This window comes from Felis catus, chromosome C1 (genome assembly GCF_018350175.1).
Source record: "Felis catus isolate Fca126 chromosome C1, F.catus_Fca126_mat1.0, whole genome shotgun sequence".
NCBI classification, from domain to species: Eukaryota; Metazoa; Chordata; class Mammalia; order Carnivora; family Felidae; genus Felis; species Felis catus.
This window is the reverse complement of record NC_058375.1, coordinates 157,141,676-157,161,268: the sequence shown is the minus strand read 5'-3', so window position 1 is coordinate 157,161,268 and position 19,593 is coordinate 157,141,676. Positions and strand designations below refer to the sequence as shown.

Sequence of the window (19,593 nt, the reverse complement as noted above, 5' to 3'; positions counted from 1 at the left end):
TTTTTTTTAACATCCAAAAGAAACTAAGATATTTAGCGGAGAACTATTTAGAACCAGAACTTGCCCTAGAAATATTGGCCTTCATTTTATGATCTATTTTTCTTGATCCAGTTGAAAGAGATTTTGACATCTCTTCTGGCATTGCCTGTTTGTGTCATCTCTTTTCGAGAAAAGCTCTGTGCCCACGTTAGTCATCTCTTACACTTCATCAGTGCTGTATTAATATAATAGCTACTCTACCAAGGATTTTACACACACATCTCATTTAATACTCCTATCAAGCCAGTGAGGAAACCAAAGCCCAGAGGTTTAAAACAATTGCAAGTCCGATTCAGTTTCCCTCTCTTTCAAGTCCATACTCTTAACCATGACTGCCCACAGCTTAGAGTCTTTGTTCCAGGAGAACCCTCCCTCCCAGGTAAGTCAATAGCATAGTCCCTGCATAGCTCTTTAGAGGCTTTGTTTGGTATTTATTGCTGTTGGTAGTTGAGCCTCAATATTTCATTCCATTACTTTTTCTCACATTGAAGATTGTTAACAAAGAACAATCTTGATTACCATGATTATTCAAGTACACAAGGAAATGACGACTCTTCCTCTCTTTTCTGTGTGAATGCTCCGTAACGTGCCATTATGTTTTCAAGTGCATACCACACTAAGATAAGTGAAAGATGCTTACATGATAAAGTTTAATGGAGGCTTGTGAATCAAGATTAGCCATCTCTCTACCTGTCTCTATATCTAGATGAAAGCAAGAAAAAGTTTAAAGAAACTCAGCCTGTCCTCTATCCTCGCATCAAGGTAAGCAAGAGCCTGGATGGTCTGTGTGAAGGTATGAACACAGTCTTATCTTTTTAAAGGTTGATTCTGTTTAAACTTTTTTTTATTTTTTATTTTAGAGAGAGAGAGAGGGGGGTAGAGAGAGAGAGAGAGAGAGTGTGTGTGTGTGTGTGTGTGTGTGTGTGTGTGTGAGTGGGGGAGAGGGGCAGAGGAGCAAGAGACTCTTAAGCAGGCTCCATGCTGAGCATGGAGCCCAATGCAGGGCTTTACCCCATGACCCCAGTCCAGGATCATGACCTGAGCCGAAATCAAGAGTCATGCTGAATCAACTGAGCCACCCGGGTGCCCCTTAAAGGTTGATTCCAAGAAATGACTTCTTTTGCTCCTAAGCGTGGATCTTAAGACAATGCAGATTGCTAGGAAAGCAATGGAGAAACCAAAGGGGTGTGTGTGTGTGTGTGTGTGTGTGTGTGTGTGTGTGTGTGTGTGTATTGAGAGAGGAGTGCTTGCTTGCTGCAGACCACTTGGAGAGAAAATTAGGGTTGGGCTAGAAGCTCTCTTTGTGGAGAGCATCTGTCTGACATTGGATTTGGACAGTGGAGGACAGAAGAGACCTACAAACAACCCTCTGTGGGCTAGTAGCAGGAGAGTAAAAGAAGCCCAAGGGAAAAACTTCCTGTCGGTGAGGAAGAAGGGCAGGAGAGGACTGGGCTAGAAGATCTCAGCATGGGGTGAGAGGAAGTCCCCCCCTCCCTTCCCCACCCCCTTCCCCCTATTGTGACTTACCTGTACTCTGCATGGCAGCTAACCAGAAAATTGGGTTAAGTGTATATAGAAAGTGTCTGAAAACACCCAAAGTATCTGAAAAACAATTTTTTTTGAAACTTACTTGACATAATGATACATGATTGGCTTACTAAAGTGCTTTAGGTACCACATAGGACTGGTAAGAAAATCGAGATTTTGCCTGGCCAAGGTAGGAGTGCTCCACAGGGGTTGGTGTGTTGCCTGCCTTCCTGGGGCCCTGGGATCATTGCTTATCTGTTAGACTGATTACGTGTTCTCTCCTAAACAAATAGTCGTGGATGGCAAGGAACAGAAGAGCACCAGTCATCCCACGTCTTGTACTTCTGTGTTTGGTTTCATTTTGATGCAGGGGCCGTCGGTGATCACAGCAAGTGACACCGCTTGCCCAGGTGTCTCTGCTCCTCCTGGCCCTGCTGGTCTCTGTGGGTTGCACTCCCCCCCCCCCCCCCCACTTTTTTTTTGAATGTTATTTAAGCTCTGCCATGATCTGGTCCCAGTGTGCTTTTTCAAGTAATCTTTCATTATTCCTCGTTAGTGCGATTTCCTGAAAATAAATGGCTAGTATCACCTTTTTGCCTTTGTAGACCCTCTGGTCACTTTCCAGCATGCTAAGCATCTCTTTTTTTTTTTCCTAATATATATTCTGAGTATCTTTTAAGGTTCAACCCAAATGCCTATCCCAAATCCTTGATTCATGTAGTTCTTAGAAGAAATCAACTGTTGGTGGATAGTGCAGCTATTTGGGCAGAAGCTTATTTGCTCTGGTAGGAAACATGTCCGCCCCAGGTTTATATCCTGAGTAACGTTTAACAGGGCTCTTGCCACTTGGTGGGAGCTGGTCCCTATTTATTAACTGGCTGTGTGACCATCAGCCTTTTGACTGTGCTACTATTTTCTCTTTATCCAATTTAGGCTCTCCCGCCTCTCTTTTAGACCTTTTGGAATCTGCTTTTATTTTTTTTTCCCACTTTTATTTATTTTATTTTAGTTTTTTGAGAAGTCTCTTCCGTGTTCTTGCCTTTGCTCTCGGTGGCTGGAATTACCTTTGGGGAAACATGACACTTTATTGAGTTTGCCTCTCGGCCCTTCCAGTCTAATGATCAGGAATTTCTGTCATGAGTCATGTTCTGTAGGTGACCTGGCCCTTGCTCTGGTGAGCCCACCTGGGTTGAGCATTGGCTGTAAACTGGGGGCGTAGAGGATTTCCACTTCTGTCCTTACCTTGGTACATGTGGTGTGTCTGTAGTCCACGATCACTATTTTTGATGGTCACACGTTGTCTAGTCAGTTTCTTGGAAAAGATGATACACGCGGACACTGTGAAAGTGAACTTTTCCTGACATTTCTTCTGGGAATTTTCTCAGCTTTTGTAGTTGTCTCCAGGTGACTTCCCTACTTTGGACATCCAGGGCAGGCTTTTGGACCCTCTGTATGATGAAACAGAAACCTACACTGTCCTGTGGGGCTTCAGTGAGCAACAGTAGCAGTGTTCGTGTCCTGAAGAGAAAGGCTTTGTAGGGCAGAGCAAGGGCTAGTCGGTGGCACCCTTTTCCAAGTTCTGTGGTCTGGTGCTGTTTCAGTCTTCTCTCTGTCAGGATTCCCATCAGCAAGAGCCATACCAGTAACCTCATTTATTGCCTCCTTAAAGATGACACAGTATTAGAAGATGTTTGTATGATCCCTATATATCCTGGTATTTTCAAGGTGGAATTTAAATGGTTTGCTGCTAGTAAGCTACGTCTGTCTACTAAATCATGACACTAAATCATGGACTTGACCTTGAAATTGTAGTTACGCCTTTTTTCCCTTTTAAGAACACATTGGTTTTCAGGACCGGCTTTGAGATATCTATCTACCTTTGATCTAAATCTATACCTATCTATGACTCTTCTTCCATGATAATGAAAATCAATAGGAAATTGAACAAGGTAGATCTGTAATGGAATGGGTTCCCTGTATGGCAAAGAATTCCAGGCACCCTTTGTGGATGTTCTTGGATACCTTGGGAGAGTAGGATGCTTTTGAAGATACTGTTAGAGCTTCAGTGAAGCACATTATCACCTGTTTGGGTTTTGGGAGTTTCTTCAGATTCATAAGGAAGTTCCTTGTGGCAGTATAGTCCTAGCAGGCCTAAGAGAAGTCTCCTTTACCTGACAAGCGTATCTGCAGCTAAGAACCTAGGGCTGGAGCTGACCTTAGCCCAGCCACCTCCCTGCAAGCACCCAGGCTGACTTTTTATTTAAAGAGCTTTGTCCCCAGACCTTGTTGGGAAAAGCATCCTGGAACTATGCAGGTATTCACCTTGCTGGGGAGTGCCTGGTGCAGACATGATGAGAGCACCTTGGTTGATCAAAGTCCTCTCCTGTTCATGAGATCATCCATGAATAAGAGGTACCATGGTCAAATCAGCTTTGTCTTTAGAAGGTTGAAAGAAGACAATGTCTTCTTTTGAAGGAGGCTTACAACAAAATTTCTCTGCCTAAGGACTTATATTTCTGTAAGGTTTGCTCAAGCTAAGAATGATGTCTCACCACTTCATTAGATGACTCATCTCCCTGAAGAAGGACATTTAGGCCTTTCTTCTGGACTGCCCCCAACCCAGGAATTTCTTGCAGGATTCCAAGGAGATCTTTAAACAGCCAAACACAACTTTTGCTTTGGTGTGTAGGCACACTTCTGTTTCTGTCAAAATAAATTAGGCTGGTAAGTCATAAAATTAAGAAGATATTTTGTGACTTGTGTTTATTATTTAACAAGTACAATCAATAGCTGGCCTCAAAAAACAAAACAAAAACAAAAATCCAAACCAATCCCAGCTCGGTTGACAGAAGATCATTTTACTGTTTGCCAACAGCGAGGATGTACCTTCTCTGGACACAGAGGCCTGTCCTCTGTCGCCTCTGATTTCATTCATTCTTCCCTGTTCCATCTTTCTTTGGTTACCTTCCTCTTTTCTGCCTCTGTCCTGTGGATTGGGTGGGCAGATGAAAGCCTAGGAGGGAGGTGCTGGGAGCCCTTTCCACATCTCAACTGTTTATTTCCTGTCTTTCCTTCATGTTACAAAGTTTCTCCTTACTTTGCTTTTATCAAGTCCATGAATGACTCCCTTTGTCAGGCTTATTGGAATGCCCTGTGGGAGGGATGCTGTGCAAAAAAATAATTGTATTGCATAACTGTCCAGTCCTTAGAGATGCCAGATCACACTTGGCACTGGAACAGACCCTCCTCTTTAGCAGGTCCTATGAGAGCAGGGCACAGTGCATCTGAGAGGTGGCTCTGTCCTCCGCTCTAGTACCACGGACATGACCTTTACCCCAGCTCTGATAAAAGGCTTTTTTTATTTTTCTAAAATGCTTATGTTTCCTTAGCCCAGAAGGAGATGTTTCCGTGTGTGCATGTGTGTGTGTGTTCCGTATATGATTCTTTCCAGCTGGCGTTCTTCACAAATGTCACGCTTGTCTCCTGTGTCACCTTGAGGCAACTGACGTTCGTGACTAAGTATTAAAAAGGGCAGACCTTTAGTTTATTTTCATGAAAACAAAATCCCAGAGAAGTCTGTTAGATACAGTGTAATTGAGCAGGTGACATGTTGATGTTTGGGGTTTGGTAAACATCCAGAAAGTGCAGAGTTTTTGGCATGGTTGTTGAAGGAGCCAGAAGCTCCAAGGTGAACTTCATGGATTTTCAACAACACTGTGTGTATCCTCTGAACTAACTCCAGGTCTTTAAACTTAATACCAAACAGCCAGGCCAGGCGGTCACCAGGCTTTGGGAAGGGTCATCTTGGAGCAAAGAATCATGTGATGAACCATCCAGCTAACTTACTTCTTTTTCCTGTGAAATCACCATAAATCCCCCTCAGCTTGGAGGGCATGGAAATGGACGGAGGGGCATTGCTGTCTTCTGGCTGTTTGGTGGTCACAGTAGTAGTTTGCGGGAGGGGTTTGGCTATGAAGGATGCATGTACAATAGCTCTAAAAATTAACTTACTGGGCGCTTTGTGGTTTAGTCGGTTAATCGTCTGACTTCGGCTCAGGTCATGATCTCGTGGGTCATGAGTTTGAGCCCCATGTCCGGCTCTGTGCTGACTGCTCAGAGCCTGGAGCCTGCTTGGGATTCTGTGTCTTCCTCTCTCTCTGCCCTTCCCCCTCTCTCATTTTGTCTCTCTTCTCTCTCAAAAATAAATAAAAACGTTTAAAAAATTAAAAAAATTAAAATTAACTTATTACAGAATAGGGTTTTATTTTGGTATAGGTAGGAGCATACTGTGTTGATTCTTCATTATGAAATTCTCACTAATTGGCATATTATGTATGATCAAGTATAAAATACAAACCAGTCATGAAAACTGAATAAACAGTGTGAATCATGGTACATGCCTTGAGCTTCAGAACAGTCAGAAGGGATGGTGTGTGCTCACGTGAAGAGAGCGCCAAGATACATAGCAGAGACTAAGAAATGAAGAAGAGAGGTGAATACCATTTCTTTGGGCAATGAAGAAAGGCAGCAAACCAAGACAACGTGTTGGCCCCAGGTGTGGAGGGTTTAGGCAAGCCCCCTTTTGTTCAAGGCACACTGCCGTCAGCAGGCCAGGCAGAGCTCTTAGCAGAATTATGCTGTGTCACATTTGCCTTGGCTTTCATTTGTGCTTTCCGCCTTCCTCATTCCTTTTCCCCTTTCAGCCTTCTTGAATGTTTATGTTATCTTTTCACTTGGGTATGTTCTGATAAAACATGTTGTTTTGCATGCATTTTTTTCCTACAGTGAAATTCACATAGTATAAAATCAGTCCTTTCTAAAGTGAACAATTCAGTTGCAGTCAGTACATTGACAATGTTATGTAACTATCACCTCTGTCTGGTTCCGAAACTTCACAATCCCTCCAGAACGAAACCCCAGGCCTACTCAGCGGTCGCGCTCCGCTCTCGCTTCTCTTCAGCCCCTGGCAACCACCACTCTGCTTTCAATTTCTAAGGATTTACCTATTCTGGATATTTCATATAAATGGAAGAGTACCGTACGTGACCTTTTGCGTGTGTGCGTGTATTTTTCAGTCAACTTCATTGAGGGTTAATTTACATCGGTAAAACGCACACATCTTTTAGTGGACCTTCTGCGTGGTGTTTTTGTTTTTTACATCTTTTGCATTCATTTACTGCAACTGAATGAGGGAAGACCCTATCGTCAACCTTCATTTTGCAGATGGGCATTGAGACTCAGGGAGGCTAATGTGCCTTAGGTTGAACAGCGTCTGAGTGGCAGGCAGGATGTGAAGTAGGTGGACTGGCTCCAGAATCTACCAGAATCCATGCTGACCACTGTTATCCATGGCCTCTTGGATCTCTGTGCAGTCTCAGCTTGCTTTCCCCCCAGACAACAGTATGCTATTTTCCCACATTGACAAAAAGGGGCTATGGAATATTCTGCTATTTGTATGCACTATAATTGAATTATTTCCCCAGTGGTGGATTTCTTAGGTTCTTTCTATTTTTTTTTTTCTGGTCATTAGTCATATTGAAAGGAAGATGAAAGACCAAAGAACATTCCAAAGTAATATATATTTGTTGTAGAAATATAGCCCAGCAAGGAGAATAAGCAAAAAAAACCCACATATAATTCCCTTCAGAGGTAACCACTGCAAGCATTTTGAACATAGCTTTCCAATCTCTTTTATCTTTTTTTTTTTTTTTAAGGAAGGGAAAAGAAAGCCCTTTAGGAGAAAGAATGACACTGTAAATGAAATTTTGGCATAGAAAATTTACAGTATGCTCTGAACTTCTTTTTATCTAATTAACAATAGCGAATATTTATTAAGTGCTTAAAATGTGACAGGGACTATGTTAAGTGTTGTATTCCATTTCACAGGAATCCTGTGAGTTGTGTGGATATTCTAGCAGATGAGGACATTTATGTCTGCTTTAAACTTACATAAGTGGTTTTGTGCTCAAGCTCATACTATTTCTTTTTTTTAATTTGGAACTATGTTCTTATGATTAATCTGTTCAGGTTGCTGTATTTACGTAGACATTTGTTCCCCTATGTTTCCTTATCTCCTGCTCCATCTCTGGGTCCCCATACATAGCACTGCAGGGGAGATCCTGTAATAGACCTATGGAATATATGTCCAGAAACAGGGTATAGAGCAGGGAACATATATGTACTTATGACTAAGTATTGACAGAGGCAGATTCTTCCCCTGAATGGGGTTATGTTAGAGTCTACACTCCTATGCTACATGCTTTCTGTGGCTTCAAAAATGTGTGTATAAATGCCTAGAGAAAGGACCAGAAGGATATACACCAAATCAGCAACACTAGGAACATGTACAAGGGGATCAGGAGGAATATGAGCCTTACTGGTCATGACTTGATATGTTTTTTTTTTTTTTTTTTAAGATTTATTTGTTTGTTTTAAGATTTATTTGTTGTTCTATATAATATATATATAGTGGTCTCTATACCCAACGTGGGGCTCTTAACCCCAAGGTTAAGAGTTGCATGCTCTTCTGACTGAGCCAGCCAGGCACCCCGATGATTTAATAGGTTGTAAGGAGAATGTTTTCATGTGTAACTTGTCATTATAATTTACCATTTAAAAATATGGTCTGAAAACAGACTTTTAGCTAAAGTTTACTGTTTTATGCTGTGAACACTTTTGGAATTTTGAAATGTGTGGGTCAAGATTTAGTCATAGCACATGGACTGGGTTCTTTTGCAAGTTGGTGCTTTTTGGAGCATGCTCTAAACAGGTTTCCTAGTAATACCTGCAAGCCCTCCTTAGACATTTAGTCCAGGTCGCCCACATCTCAGGAGGCTTAGGGAGGTTAAGTGGTTTTCCCAAGGTGCAGGGTTAGGCGTGTTAGCCAGGTTCAGCGTGGAGAAGTGGTTCTGGAGTGGTGGGCTGGAGAAGACTTCTTTCTGAAGGGTTTATTGACTGGAAATCAAGCTTAGGAGGAAGGTGGGTGCTGTTTCCTGCAGGTGAGGTAGGGAGGAAACATTCTTAAGAACAGTAAGTTTCACTAACTTCCTTATATAAACACTTAACTGAATGAAGGTATTAGTTTTCTCTGTTTACTGAGCACAAGGTATTAAGATAATCTTTGCCTTATAAGTCCCTTCTCTCTGTAAAATGAAGGTGTGTGGTCTTTCAGGCCATGAGCTTCCTTCTTTTCACCTCTTCTGAAGTGAGAGCAGCAAAGGTTCTGGATGACTGAAGAGGTACTTTTTAAAGGTCTTTCTCTTGCTTGTTAGTTTCAACTGAGATGCCTCATTCTTTCTACAGAGCTGAAATGAATAATGATCAATAAGTCAGTTTCTGAATAAGTGTGACAGAGCGGGTCTGTTATCTGCAAGGAACCCTCCCATCTCAGGGCCCTGGCAACAGTGTACAGTTTGGTTTATAGTGGAATCAGTGAGTCTGTGTCTGAATTTTATTTTCAGGACCAGGATTGGGAATATTTACATGAATGTGCTGTGCTGAAAGAGGTGTTTGCACACAGCTACGGTGAAAGGTTTCCTGGTGTAGGTTTACTCTGATGAGCTACTTGAAGACAGAAGACAGACTGTTGATGATGCTTTATGAAGTAGAATCTTATGTAAAGTTAAAATAAATTGGAAGGCATATGAAGATACAAGGTCATAACTTTAGGACAGGAATGTTTCCTACCAGCAAATACTACCTGCAACTCACTGGTTTGGGTGTTTAAAGGCACAAAGCATGGTTAAGAAGGCAGAACTTCCTGCTTCTCTGTTGTTCCCAGGGTTGGTGAACTCTGTGGAAACTCTAGAATAGAAATGACCATTATGAACAGGTGCACAGGTGTGGTAAATACTTGGTGGATGTGTGCTAACCAATAAATAATTAATACTACTTCCTCTTGACTCATATGGTTGAAATGAAGGATGGTCAGTCTAATTGTAATGTATACTTCTGTTGAGCAGAAAACTTGAGCAATCCTGCCATATTCAGTAATACTCTTGAAATGAAATAGGTGGGGTGGGAGAGAGAACAGTCATGCTTTGCCTTCTGGGTGGGTTTTTTTTAAAAAAATATAATTTTTTTAAATTGATTTTTGAGAGAGAGACAGACCAGACAGAGCATGAGTGGGGGAGGGGCAGAGGGAGATGGAGACACCAAATCTGAAGCAGGCTCCAGGCTCTGAGCTGTCAGCAGAGAGCCTGAAGTGGGGCTCGAACTTGTGAACTGCGAGATCATGACCTGGGCCAAAGTTGGACGCTTAACTAACTGGGCCACCCAGGAACTCTTGGGTGGATTTTTATTGTCTTGGTTGATAACTAATGGTAATTGTTTGCCCTAGCATATTGAAGGTATAAGATTTGTCAGTTAGGTCAAGAGGATTTGAAGTTTCAGTTTGTTCAGTGTGATTAAATGCCCATGGGGAGGATGAGCCACTAATTAGTTACCTTTCCTTTCTTTCTTTCTTTCTTTCTTTCTTTCTTTCTTTCTTTCTTTCTTTCTTTAGTTTATTTATTTATTTTGAGAGAGAGAGAGAGAGAGGGGGAGGGAGGGAGGGAGGGAGGGAAGGAGAATGAATGAATCCCAGGCAGGGTCTGCACTATGAGTTCAGAGCCCGATGCGGAGCTCAAACTCAAAAACCTCACACACCATGAGATCATGACCTGAGCTGAAATCAAGAGTCAGAAGCTTAACCTACTGAGCCACTCAGGTGTTCTGTTACCTTTCCTTTTTAAACTGTGTTTTAACTTATTTTGAGAGAGAGAGAGAGAGAGAGAGAGAGAGAGAGAGAGAGCTCAAGCAGGAGGGGGGCAGAGAGAGAAGGAGAGAGAGAGAGAGAGAGAGAGAGAGAGAATCCCAAGCAGGCTCTCCACTGTCAGCACAGAGCCCAATGTGGGACTCAAACCCACGAACCGCAAGATCATGACCTGAGCCTAAACCAAGAGTTGGCCATTCAACTGACTGAGCCACCCAGGTGCCCCATGATTGAAATTTTGATGAGCGTATTTTTGCTTTATTTCAGAGACAGGCAAGTGGAATAATAATCAAATTGTGTATCATTTTGTATAGATTGCCCTTGATGATAAAAAGAAAACCTTCCCTGCTGTTCTCACCGAAAATAAAAAGGAGATTAAAGATTTTTCTGAGTGGATTTTAGATACATTATTCAAAGTATGACAGTTTGCTTAACTAGTAGCTAAATCAAAGGGCATGTGTGTGTCTTGATGTTTCTGTGTAGCTTGTATGATCTGGGACCCGGTAATGAAGTTTGCAGTACCTCTAAGCTAGAAACTTTTAAGTAACCACAACATAGATTTTCTTTCATAGCCATTCTCTTAGCCTGCATGTGTGGGCCCCTTTCAAGAAAGGGTGGGAAAAAATGGTGGTAAATGACCTTTGAAGGGAATGTTTTATATTTGCATTACAATTCTGTGAGTTTGAGCTTTTAAGTTTGACAATTGTGGGTGGTATTTGTGAAGAGTATCAGTTTCTAGTATGTTCTGAGTAGTGGTGATATAATCCTTTAAAAAATATAAGCACATTTAGATACCTCTTTTATCTGCTCTGATGGCTTTAGAATGGTCATGCCCTTGTAACATGGGTAGGAATGGAGATTGTTTTCAATCATGTTAGTGTGTTATAATAGAAAAGTTACATATCTAAGTAGACATTGAGCTTCATGATTGAGACATTTTTTTTTTCCAAAATAAATATTTTTCTGGTTATCTCCCAAGAATTTCCATCTTTCTTTTAAAAGTCTAACTTCTTAAAATTCATTTGACTTTGCTTCCCTTTTTTATTAAAAGAATTTTTTTTAATGTTTATTTTTTTAAAAATTTTTTTAACGTTTATTTATTTTTGAGACAGAGACAGAGCATGAATGGGGGAGGGTCAGAGAGAGAGGGAGACACAGAATCTGAAACAGGCTCCAGGCTCTGAGTGGTCAGCACAGAGCCCGATGCGGGGCTTGAACTCACGGACCGTGAGATCATGACCCGAGCCGAAGTCGGATGCTTAACTGACTGGGCCACCCAGCCGCCCCTAATGTTTATTTTTGAGAGAGAAAGACAGAGACAGAACGTGAGCAGGGGAGGGGCAGAGGGAGAGAGAGGGAGACATAGAATCCTAAGCAGGCTCCAGGCTCTGAGCTGCCAGCACAGAGCCCGACACAGAACTTGAACTCACGAACCTTGAGATCATGACCTGAGCAGAAGTCAGTGCTTACCCGACTGAGCCACCCAGGCGCCCCAGGCTTTGCTTCCCTTTAAAAAAAAATTATTTAATCTCTACACCCAATGTGGGTCTCAAACTTATGACCCTGAGAACAAGCACCCCACGTTCTTCCGACTGAGCCAACTAAGGGTCCCTCATTTGACTTTGCCTAAGATTTTCATCACCGTCAATAAAAATGTATCAAACTGATTCTGTGCAGTTTCTTCATCCAGGCCTGGGGATGCAAAGGAGAGGGGCAGAGCCTAAGATTTCTGGAGGTTAACCAAGATAGAAGGTAGGTAGGCTTCTCTGGATTCAGGTGGAACAAGGTGGAGAATGATTTTAGGTGGATTTTTGGTGCCCCTGCATGTCCACTAAGCTTGTTTTCTCAGGTGAGCCTGGGCTATGGGGTGGTAACATATGGTGTAACAAACAACCCCCAAATCACAGGAGCTTAACGCAACAGAAGTGTACTTCTGAGAGTCTGGGAGGTGCCCCGAGTTGGCTCTTCTTCCTGCAGCAGCTTGGGGCCCTAGGCTGCTTCAGTCTTGTGGGCTGCAGTCTGGTTGCTGCAGGAGGAGGGGTGCAGGAAGGGAGGGAGCCTGAGCTTCCCTCTGCCTCAGCAAGGAGAGCCACTCATCACTGCTCCCACTTCATTGGCCTAGCCAATCCCCAAGGCCCTGTGTTGCAAGGCGATGCAGTGCTTTTGTGCTGAGGAAGGATGCTGGTGTGTCTGTCACATGCATACAATTGCAGACTGGGATCTCAGAGAAGAGACTGGAGCCAGAGATGAGGATTTGAGAGGTCATTTACGGTAAAGGATACAGTGGTGTAAGTTTCTAAGGGAAAGTATGCTCTTAAAGAGGGTTCAGTTTTCCATGATGGTTTTTTTTTCAGTTTATTTATTTATTTTGAGAGAGAGAGAGAGTGCAAGTAGGAGAGGGGCTAGAGAGAGTGGGGGAGAGAGAATCCCAAGCAGGCTCAGCACGGTCAGCACAGAGCTTGAGGTGGGGCTCGAACTCCTGAACCATGAGATCATGACCTGAGCCAGAATTGAGAGTCAGACGCTTAACCCACTGAGTCACCCAGGCGCCCCTCCATGATGGTTTTTCTGCATTTGGCTTTCTTCACAAGCCAGGCAGTATGCTACCCCAGAAAAGTTTAAGGATAGTTATTGCTAGTGTCAGGAAAGTCAGAAAGGTTGGTGCTGTTAGTTTTCATGCTGTGTTGACATTGTCTGTTTCCAAAAGCATACTTGCAGTTGCTTGATTGACCACTTTAGGGTGATATAGGTCTTAGAGGTTAGCATATCCTTAAGTCTTGATGACAACAGGTTGTGTTGGCCAGAGCTTAGGTGGTGAGGTGTAAAAAAACAAAATGAAAAAAAGCTTATTATTACTTTTTGTATCTCAGTAGGCTTAGGAGACAGTTTGTATGTACTCTTATGGATATTAAACATTATGAGGACATTGGCTTTCTACTCTCTTTTTTCCCATGAGTGTTCATTACTTGAAATTAGAATATGTGACCATACATCCACAGAGAAGGGACCTTCTGGGTCAGACCAGGAGCCAGTTTTTGAGTGTTTACTGCCCTAATTCTTCACTTCTGATCCTTCCTTTCCCACCCCTATTTTTCCTTCTCAGCAGTTCTTCCTGTTTACTTTTCTCTCCGTGGTCTTTGGGAGCAGGCAGACCAGGATTTGGAGCTTCTACTTGTGACCAGCTGTTTGACATTGGTCAGGTCACTCTCCAGGTCTCTGAACTTATCTGTAACATGGGGCTAAATAGCTACCTCATGAGATTCTTAGTGTTAGTAATGTATGCAAAATAACCACAGTACCTGGTACATTTTCATTGCTCAATAAATGTTAAGCTATGAGTAGTATTATTGCCATTTCCCATGTTTCAAGGCACATCTTGAATAATTCTTTCATAAAAATCTTTTTTTCATTATTTCACCAGGCAGAGGATAGAGTTTACAGATGTTCCTCAATTTATGATGAAGTTACAGCCTAATAAACCCATCATAAATTGAAAATACTGTAAGTTGAAAATGCATTAGTACACCTGACCTGGGGCACCTGGGTGGCTCAGTAGGTTAAGTGTCTGATTCTTGATTTTGACTCAGGTCATGGTCTCACGGTTCAAGCCCCAGATCGGGCTCCGCACTGACAGTATGGAACCTGCTTGGAATTCTCTCTTTCTCTCTCTCTCCCTCTCCCCCACCCATGCTGGCACTCTCTCAAAATAAACTAACAAATATACCTCATCTGCTGAAAGTCATAGCTTGGTCTAGACAACCTTAAGTGTGCTCAGAACACTCTTAATAATCTCCAGTTGGGCAGAATGAAAACAAAGCCTATTTGATCACAAAGTGTTGAATATCTCATGTAATTTATTGAATACTGTACTGAAAGTGAAACATAAATGGATGTAAGTGTATCAGTTTCCCTTCAGGATCACATGGCCGGTCGGGAGCTGCAGCTGCCACTGCCCAGCATCGTGAGAGAGGATCCCCACTACACATCGCTAGCCCAGGAAAAGATCCAAATTCAGACATCAAAGTACAGATTCTCCTGAATGCATACCACTTTTGTGGCATTGTAAAGTCTCGTGAAGCAGAACCATCCTATGTTGGGGACTGTCTACATTCCATTGAGCTGCCAGAGCACTTTTGATCTCTGCTGATATTTGTATTCTTTTTTGTACACATGGGCTGGTGAACTGAGACCGCACCTCCCGCAGGGCAGTAGGTATCCTTTACTCATTGCTGTATCTGCTGTCTTGCCTTCATTGTGTGGTGCATGTAACAGATGCCTAATTAAAGGGTAAATTGAGTCAAAATGAGATGTAAGCAGAGAGGGCTCTACTGTGTTTAGAAAATAGTCCACCTTTGGGTGAATTCTCCTAAGTTGGAAACATAAATACTCTTGAAATAGTGCTCAGTGACTTCCCTACTTAAAGTTTATAGATGATTCCCACTGTTTATGTAATTGAAACTTTAAGGCAACAACAACAAAGGAAAATTAAAGAAATAATGAAAGCAACGCAAAGGGCATAAAGGTTATCACTATCATGAAGTAGCTGTTCTTGAGTACTCAGGAGAGCTTAATCCAGCCTGAGTCATTTATATAGCTGAGCAGGTGGCTTTCATTTCCCTGTGCTCAGCTGCTTGCAAGGCCCGCAACTTTCTGATTGGTTTTGCACCCGGGAAGTTGTACCTCGTAAGGTAAAAGAGATGTATTAAATGAATCTCTCCAGAAGTTGGAATCCGATAAAGAGAGTGGATTTACCTAGAATTACGCTTGTATTGTGGATCCAACTCAAGTTACTGGAGTTGGTTTCCGTCCCCTTGGAAGGGCATCACAGGAAGCTTGGAGACGTGTGTGAGTTCTGTCTCCTCCTTACCTACCTCAGATCACAGCCTTGGAACATTGGATCCTCAAATATATCCTTGAGAAACTCTTGTGTTTTTCATTCCCTTTTTCTCTTCTAGAAGTGAGTGGAATGTGGGGTGTCTGTCCTATAGATCTGTTAACACTATAAAATGTTAAAGAATGCAGAGAGACTTTAGTATGCTGAGACAAGTACTCTCATTTTAGAGTTCTAGGGGTCATGTGATTTGCTCACACACGGAAGCAAGAGTCTTGATCTCATTTTTGCTACAACACTTAACTCATCAGGTGTATCTTTGTGATTGCGCTGGGAAGTAGGTGTTGTGGTGTGTGCTCTGGGCAAAGAAACATGGGTAGATGTGCCAGCTGTGGGCTTTTCTGGAGTCTGAAGGAGGCCCTCATGAGGACACGGCTGTCGGGGAGTGCGCTTTGCGTCGGTGGTAAACCAGATGGATGTAACAGGGCAGGTAGAATTATACAAATTGGGAGCTTTGACTTGAAAATCTGCTTAAAAAGAACTTGAGTGCTAAAACACATTTCCTTGTTATCTTGCCTTAACTGTCAAGAGTAGAGCTTAGAGAATTGTCTTCTCCTGAGTCTTTTTCAAAAATCTAAGGGAGTGAAACCTATATATAAAAAACCCACTATAGTAAAACTTCTTATCCATAAAATTCTCAATAGTGAGTAACTTAAAGTTGGCTTCAGAGATTTTTTTTAACTTTAGTATTATAAAGTAGATTTTTTAATTAAAAAAAAATTTATTTTGGGGAGAGAGAGAGAGTGCGAGCACAAGTGGGGGCAGAGAGAGAGGGAGACACAGAATCCAAAGCAGGCTCCAGGCTCTGAGCTGTCAGCACAGAGCCCCACGTGGGGCTTGAACTCATGAACCATGAGATCATGACCTGAGCCGAAGTCCGACGCTCAACCGACTGAGCCACCCAGGTGCCCCTAAAGTAAATTTTTGAATTGTAAAATAACACATGTTGATTGAAGAAAAATTGGTTAAGACGTAGGAAAAGCACAAAGAAGAAAATGAAAGTTACTCATAATTCCACCTCCAAAAGAGAAAACGGTATTTTAAGGTGTTTATTGTATATTCACAAAGTTGGGATTATATTGTACATAATGTTTTATAACCTGTTATCTCTATGAAATATTATTAATTTCCCCTTTGTCCTTACATACTATTCCAAGATAAATGCTACAGGATTATTTAAAAGTTGCTTTCAACATTTTCTTATGAATACTTTCCAAACATGCAGCAAAGTTAGAAAAGTTTACAGTGAATACCCATATACCCATCACCCATAGTCTGCCATTAATATTTTACCATACTTGCTTTATCATGTATCCATCTGCCCACTTACTCTCTCCACCCATCAATCCATCTTAGCGCTTTTTCCATGCATTTGAAAGTAAACTTCAGTGCAATATATTACTTATAACTAAGCTTGTTTACCTTCACAATTTTGTTTGGTTTACACCATTTTTCAAAGAATTTGTGTTTGCTGAGCACACACAAAGGAAAACCTAGAAAAGTTGCCAAGAGAATTTTGTTGGATGTAGTGAGAAAGGACATCCAGTGATTTAAAATTTGCCTTGGGGCAAAGTATGCATCATTAGCATCTGAAGTGGCAAATAAAGAACCAGGAAGAATGATCTCTTTCTGTCTCAACTGCTTTTATGCCTAATTCAGACTTGAGTATGGGGACAGGAAAAATCTTTAGAAGGGCTAAGACTTCTCTCTTCTGTTGGCCCAAATGCTATCATGCTTGGTAAATAGTGAACGTGGGCTGACCTGCAGAATGGTTCCTGCCAGCCTCCAGGTGGGGTGGCTGTGGACCCAGGATTGGGCGTTCCCTGCCTCTTCCACCTTGGCTTTCCTGGCAGGAGGGTGAGGCATGCTTATTTCTGCTCTAGATAGATTTCCTGCCAGTTTACCTGGGCTTCCTATTTGCGCCACAGGCTCTTTCTGTTCTGGTGAAGGTGGTGAAATGTTGAGGGGCCATTGTGTTGACAGCCTTGGCAGGCACAGAAAACACCCCTTGTTCGTATGTCTTTGGTGCTCACTTTTAAAGTTGACTTAAACTGTCTACTCCCAGGGGCAAGGCCAGGTGTGGTGACCTTGCTTTGTGTACGGTTCCTGTCATAGCACCCTGGGTATTAGGCACTACTTGCCAATTGACAGCTAGCCTGTCCCCTTTAGGCCTCCCAGAGTTCCTGTAGTTGTTTGCTGTGCAAGCATGGGGTGCCTTCCACAGGCATTTCAGGAACACACATTAGTTCTCCCAATCTTAACCTTTTCTTGTGTTTTCAAGTGGCTGCGGGCTTTGAAGAGAGAAGGCTCTGTTTCACATTCCAGAGTGTTCAATCTTGGTGTCACGTCAACACCATTTAAAACGATAAGAAGCCTCAGCTCTGACATTGGCAATAGCTCTGACATGTTCTTTGTCATAAACTCAGCCTCGGCTAGCTCCCCTTCCTAGGAACCGAGGTCTGTGGAGCCCTAGTTTTACATTAACTGCGTCCCGTAAGGCAAAGTGATTCCTCTTCCTTTCCTTTGTCTCCATTTCTTCCTTTCTGTCGTTTTTGTGAGGGCAGTCAATTCTTGGCCATCTCAGGGGAGTCATCCGGTTTCTGGGTAACCCAGGTTCCTCGATTTTCCCCTCCAACGGTTTCAGTTCTTCATGACTGGGTTGGCCAGGAAAGGACATCTGGTTTCTCCCCCACTTCCTCTCGATCCCCTCTTTTAGGCAGAACCCCTCTAACTCTTAGAGCTACGGTTCTCCACTGCGGGAGATTTTGACCTCCTCTTCCTGCACCCTCTGGGACCTTTGTCAGTGTCTAAAGTTTGAGAAGCCCTGCCCTTGATCTAACAATGCCTTTTTTTTTTTTTTTTAATGTTGCCGGTGATGACGTTATATAACTCCCCTGCCATTATTGTACTGTTCCTTGTCAGAAAGTTCATCTGCACGTCTAACCTCAGTCTCTTATGCTTCTCCATCATCTTCTGCATATGATCCTGTTCTCCCAGCCCGATCTCAGTTAACCGTTAAATTTGTCTTAGAACCTCATTTCTCTTTTCTTAATCTCTCCAGATGTTTCCCAAATTTTTCAAGTATTCTGTCCATTAAATTGTAGTAACCCCATCCAGAGAGAGCATTCTAGCAGTTTGGACACTGCTGCATATGATGGAAGTGGTTATCTTTGGGGTGGAATTTTGGAGCAGAGGAACATGACTAACCGTGCAAATGACCAGTAGAATAACGAGAAAACTGAGACTTCCGCTTATCAGAGGGAGATTTTCCACAAATCTTTACTCTGTCACTTATAAAAAGTTTGATCTTGGGGCGCCTGGGTGGCGCAGTCGGTTAAGCGTCCGACTTCAGCCAGGTCACGATCTCGCGGTCCGGGAGTTCGAGCCCCGTGTCAGGCTCTGGGCTGATGGCTCGGAGCCTGGAGCCTGTTTCCGATTCTGTGTCTCCCTCTCTCTCTGCCCCTCCCCCGTTCATGCTCTGTCTCTCTCTGTCCCAAAAATAAATAAACGTGGAAAAAAAAAATTAAAAAAAAAAAAGTTTGATCTTGGGTCTGTCGTTTCCTCAGGCATAAAATGGGGATGAAATACTTCATAGGGCTGTTTGTAGTAAAAATGAATGGGATTACGTCCGTAAGAATGACCATTAGCACTTGTGAGTAAACAGCACTTGTGATTTCATTCACCGTGTCCGTGACTTGTGTTGGAGAAAATAGTCCAGGCTTTGGGAAATCTACAGAGATAGTTTGAGTTTGATGGTGGTTTTCACGCTTTGTTTTGTAGAGGAATTCCCAGGGAGCTTGTTGAAGAATACAGGTCCTCAGGCTACACCCCCCAGAGATTCTACTTGGGAAGTTTGACCAAATGCAGGCATTTTTCTTTTCCACAGTAGCTCAGGTGGGTCTGATACAGCCGGTTCACAGGTGACACTGGGAGAACTGGTGGCTGTGTGCCTACCAGGCAAGCATACAGGAGGGGCCTCAGCTTTCTCAGGAGCCTCTCCTGTAGTTGTTTTCTGTTTCTCTGGGGCCCTTGACAGAGGATAATCTGTTAGGGCTGTTTCAAGCAGGACAAAACTGTTCTTTGTTCTTGCTTTAATGACAACTGGAGATATCTTTGTATTGGATGGTCTCCTTGAACATTATTTTGATTCAGAGTCCCAAGTCTTTTGGGAACCAATTCAGGAACCCAGGCTGGGAAAATCTCCTTGTTCATTGGCTGATGGAATTGTGATTTGGGGTGGGGAAGGAAGGTTGGAGGGCTGTAGTGTTTATTCTCAGTGGGGGTTAGGGGAGGCTTTGGGGAAAAAGAAGTGAAATGGCGGACGGGATTTCTCCCGGCTTCAAATTGCAGTCCTTTAGGAATGGGATAAAAACGACCAGATTCC

The 19,593-nt window shown here is 42.7% G+C and overlaps 1 protein-coding gene across 6 annotated transcripts in view; it reads left to right on the top strand.

The window, feature by feature from the left end:
* The window catches only part of STK39 (serine/threonine kinase 39), a 324,725-nt gene that overhangs the window by 35,183 nt on the left and 269,949 nt on the right, over window positions 1-19,593 (top strand). For 4 of the 6 annotated variants that reach the window (XM_045033901.1, XM_045033902.1, XM_045033903.1 and 1 more), the window contains exon 2: window positions 746-832. The exons of the other annotated variants lie outside the window; for them this stretch is intronic. In XM_045033901.1, the coding sequence (XP_044889836.1) occupies window positions 746-832 (87 nt within the window). The remainder of the gene's footprint in view (window positions 1-745; window positions 833-19,593) is intronic. 6 annotated transcript variants of the gene reach the window in all.